This window comes from Suricata suricatta, chromosome 11, assembly GCF_006229205.1.
Source record: "Suricata suricatta isolate VVHF042 chromosome 11, meerkat_22Aug2017_6uvM2_HiC, whole genome shotgun sequence".
In the NCBI taxonomy this organism is placed as follows: domain Eukaryota; kingdom Metazoa; phylum Chordata; class Mammalia; order Carnivora; family Herpestidae; genus Suricata; species Suricata suricatta.
In genome coordinates, this window is record NC_043710.1 from 52,056,856 (window position 1) to 52,061,447 (window position 4,592).

A 4,592-nucleotide genomic window follows, 5' to 3' on the forward strand; every position below is an offset into this window, starting at 1 on the left:
TTACTCCTGGAATCCTGACAATTCCTTATCCAGTTTTAAAAAAAAAGCCATAGACTATTTATTGATTGAATACATTAGCATTTTATTTGCCAACATAATTATCTATAATTTTGCTGAATGTAGATCACTCTTGGTAGCCCTCTTTACCTTATGATGAACTAATAAAATATAGCTTCTCTTACTATATTGCTGATGTGCAGATTCTCATAGTGTTCACCCCTACATGGAATAAAATGCAGGGGAAGCCCTGGGAGAGCTTTCCTTAAATATATTATGTGTTTCAAGTCTTTACAACTGCAATATTTCCCGAAAATAGTTTAGTTCACTACCATTCCCCCAATCCAGAAATAAAGACAAAATGTTACCCCTGCATACAAATAGGAATGCTTCTTTGACCACTATCCCTTTTTCATTAAGTGTATGTTGAGGTTCTGGAGTGCATATCACAGAACAAAACCTCAGATGGAGCTTTACTTTATTGTAGTGTTTTGAAGTCCTCAGCCCCTAAGTTCGAAGATAACACATATTATCCACTCAGAGCCTTCTCATTAATCCCTGGTGGGCATCTAGCTGTACTGGCATCTGCTTGAATCCAAGTGCTTGTTTGGCCTTGGGTTGTTTTGGTGACCTCTCTTTGTCTGAGTATCTTTTTCTTATTTACTTCTGACCCACCCTAGTGCCATGCAGTACTGTTAGGGCTTTCTAAGACCCTCTGTCATCTCTGATGCACTTTCAAGCATACAAGAAATTTTTAATTGTTTTCCACAAAGTGCCAGGGAACTCTTTTGAGCTATCTCATTCCCCTATCATTGTATAGACTCTGCAACCATTTCAAATATCACTGGCCTCAGGTAACCATGAAGACAAGTAATTCTGACAAACTGTAAAATGACAGGATATAGCAAACCAACATACCAAACAGAGCACCAGGACTAAGGTCAATGTCCCTGGGGGTATCATGGGGACAAGGGATGAGGAATTAGAGTAATGAGTCTGTATCATTTAAATGACAGGAATGCCAGTCCTTTTGACTGTGAGCCACATTGGCTTCATATAGTCCATGTGGCCAAGAAGCGCATCCCACAGAGGGGAGAAACTCTAAGGTAGATAGATCAGAATCAAATCCTATGGAAAGAGAAAAGGCGATTGATACCATTCCTTATCTGCTTGGTCTTAATACTATAGATTATTGGATTCATAAATGGGGGGAAGAGGAAGTAAATATAGCTCATGATAATATGAACTACATGTGGCACATATTTCCCAAATCGATGAATGAGGGTAAGCCCAGTAACAGTGACATAAAAAACCAGAACACAGCTAATATGGGAGACACAAATGTTTAGAGCCTTAGCCTGCTCCTTACCTGAGGCAATTCCCATGACAGTATTAAGGATTAGAATGTAAGAGATAAGGATAAGCACAGAGTCCAAGAAACCAGTTAATGAGACCAAGACTATAGGATAGAGTCTATTGAAGGTGATGTCAGAGCAGGCCAGCTTGATCACATCCTGGTGTAGGCAGAAAGCATGAGAGAGAACATGAGATCCACAGTAAGAGAAACCAGAGAGGGTGATGATTATGGGCACAATAAGTATAAATCCCCTCATTAGAACCCCCAGGCCTATCTTCACCACCTTAGCATTGGTGAGAATGGAGGTGTATCTCAGGGGACTGCGGATGGCAATAAAACGATCATAGGCCATAACAAGCAAGACTCCATAATAGAGAGTGAATGGATTAGATAGGCCTGAAAGTAGCAGGCTCCTTGGCTGATGGCCCTGTGATCAAGCCACAGAACACCCAGCACAGTAGGCATCGTTTTCAAGGTCACTCCAAGGTCCGTGGCTGCCAATAGAGCCAAAAAGTAGTACATCGGCTGGTGGAGTGTGTGATCTTCTCTGATAAGGAAGAGGAGGGTGCCATTGCCGAGGATTATGGAGACATAAATGACAAAGAAGGAGATGGAAATCCAGGGATGAAATATCTCCAGACCTGGGAAGCCAGTCAGTAGAAATGGGGCAGCACTGATGTTAGACCACATGGTGTATCCCTGAGAAGAAACACAAAAGCTGTCTCTAGACCAACACTGTCCAGTGAAAACATAATTTGAGCCATATATGCAATTTTAAATTTTTCTAGTAGCCACATTAAAAAGAAAAAGGAAAAAGTTAAAGGTAATTTTAATACTACATTGCATTTAATCCACCATCTCTAAAATATAGTCCATCCATATCTGTATCTTTTTCCATCTCTAGTTCTCTCATCTAGTTTATTCCCCTGTGTGGTGAACATATTTTATACTGCATGAAAGAAGTTGGTCCTTTCATTTTTTATCCACCATTCATATTATGTATCCATTGATTCTACAAAAAGGAACTGGTGATACCTACATAACTGAGGAACTTGACTTGGCATTAAGGACATGAACCTCATGATCTTGTCACAAAAATAGCTTTTTTTGGATGATACCATATGTACTTGAATTGTAGCTCACACTATAGTACTTTGTGTGGATAAGTATATTATGCACCCCCACAAGACAAACACATTCAGGAAACCCCTGAGAGGGGTGACTCAAGCTTTCCATGTACCTCCTAAACCCATGGGTCTGTTATTACTAAACTGTTTGCTTCAAGGAAGCATTGCATTTGGTGTTGAACACAACAGATGGAAACCTAGAAGTGACTGGTTTTTTTTTCATTTCCTAAATTTTACCTGAGGTAATCATATTTAGCTCTCTAAAAAAAAATGAGCTATTATTAAGCCATGAAGAGACAGGGTGGACCTAATGTAATAATGTCCTTAAAAACAAAGATTTTTCACAGGCTAGTGGTGGAATGATAACCCAAGTTTTTCAAAGTTTAAGAGGAACAGGACAGATAGTTGCTAGTTGGAAGATGTGGGGGATCACATAAGAAGGGATTCAGGCAGCCTCTAGGAGCAGAGAGAGTCCCAGCTGACAGCCTGCAAAAAATTAGGGACATCAGACTTACTGTCATAAGGAAATATATTCTGCCAACAACATGAATTAGTTTAGAAGTGGATTCTTCCCTAATACTTTCATACAAGACCCCAGCCCAACTATTGCCTTGATTATAGCCTTAGGACACCCTAACAGAGACCCACTCAAGCCTACTAGACTCTGACCTACAGGACTGTGGTATTATAAACAAGTCTTGTGTTAAGCAGCTGTTTGTGGTAATTTGCTACACAGCAACAGAAAATGAAAACAGTGGCATTAAATATTAAACTAATATTTAAGGTTTATACAAGTTACTTATTGCATCAATTAGACAATCTAAAATAATTCCCCCATAACAAAGCCCTATGAAGCTTAGTGACTTACATTACACAATTACTTTTTCACTAATACACATGGTTCAGCTCATTTCACCTGGTCATGGTTGGGCACATCTGGTGATTTCTGCCTCTCTTGCATATGTACCTAACATTCAGCTAGATATCATCTCCATCCTGTCATTTTCTTAGTCCCTCCTTCTTTTTTTTTAAATTTTTATGTCTTTTGTTTATTTTTGAGAGACAGAGACAGTGCAAGCAGGGGAGGGTCAGGGAGAGAGGGAGACACCGAATCTGAAGCAGCCTCCAAGCTCTGAGCTAGCTGTCAGCACAGAGCCCGCCGCGGGGCTCAAACCCACGAAACGTGAGATCATGACCTAAGCCGAAGCTGGCGCTTAACCGACTGAGCAAACCAGGCGCCCCTTAGTCCCTTCTTCTTGTGTCCATTACAGTTATCTTGCATTTACGTCTTATTCCTCACTTTGCTTTCTCCCTGTAGCTAAGTCCCATATGTCTTTTCTGCATCCCCCAGGCTCCAGCACAAGACAACGCAAAATGCTTTGTCTTTTACATCATATTACTTGTCTCTCAGACCTAAGGGCTCTAATGAACTCATCCCCATTAAAACATGGATCTTTTTTTCAATCCAATGCTAGCATTGCTTCTTTATTGACTGCTATGGGGATGCATCAGTCTTCCTGGAAACAATTACAGATTTTGACATAGATTATCAGGCCACTAATGAAATTTCAATAGTTTTATTTTTTCATACATCTGATGCACTACCTGGCTGGTAAGCTGACAGTTAAACTGAGTTATGCATTGACATTGACTTCCAAATACTACATACTGATATGCTAATTGGCTAATGTGTAAGCTGACTAATCAAAGTACAGCCTTTACCAAGCAAATGTTCAATTAAGAGTGACCAGTAACTCACCGACACCCTGCATATGTGGTCATCTTCAGGCCCTCCAAACTCTATAATTTTTTCCCAATGGTGTATATTCCTGGCCAGTCCTGACTCTGTCTTACTCCAGTAGAGCTCTTACACTGTGACCATCCCAAGTCTTAAAGGAGTGACAACTCTTAAGGTGAGGCATACAGGTAAGAACCCACACACAGAGTTTTGTCCTATAATTGAGACTTTGTCAAATTACTGAAGGCAAAACACACACACACACACACACACACACACACACACACACACACACACAAAGAAGAGGAATGGGAGGACAGAAAGGCAACATGGGGAGATATGAGAGAAAGAAAATTGAGCATAGAGAATAACA

General features: G+C 40.3%; 1 protein-coding gene across 1 annotated transcript; it reads right to left on the minus strand.

The window, feature by feature from the left end:
• Nucleotides 1–1,118: 1,118 nt before the first annotated feature.
• Nucleotides 1,119–2,044, minus strand: LOC115271812 (olfactory receptor 51B2-like). Its single transcript, XM_029914780.1, is given in 2 exon segments — nucleotides 1,119–1,723; nucleotides 1,726–2,044. Coding segments are annotated over 2 exon segments (924 nt in total).
• Nucleotides 2,045–4,592: the final 2,548 nt, after the last annotated feature.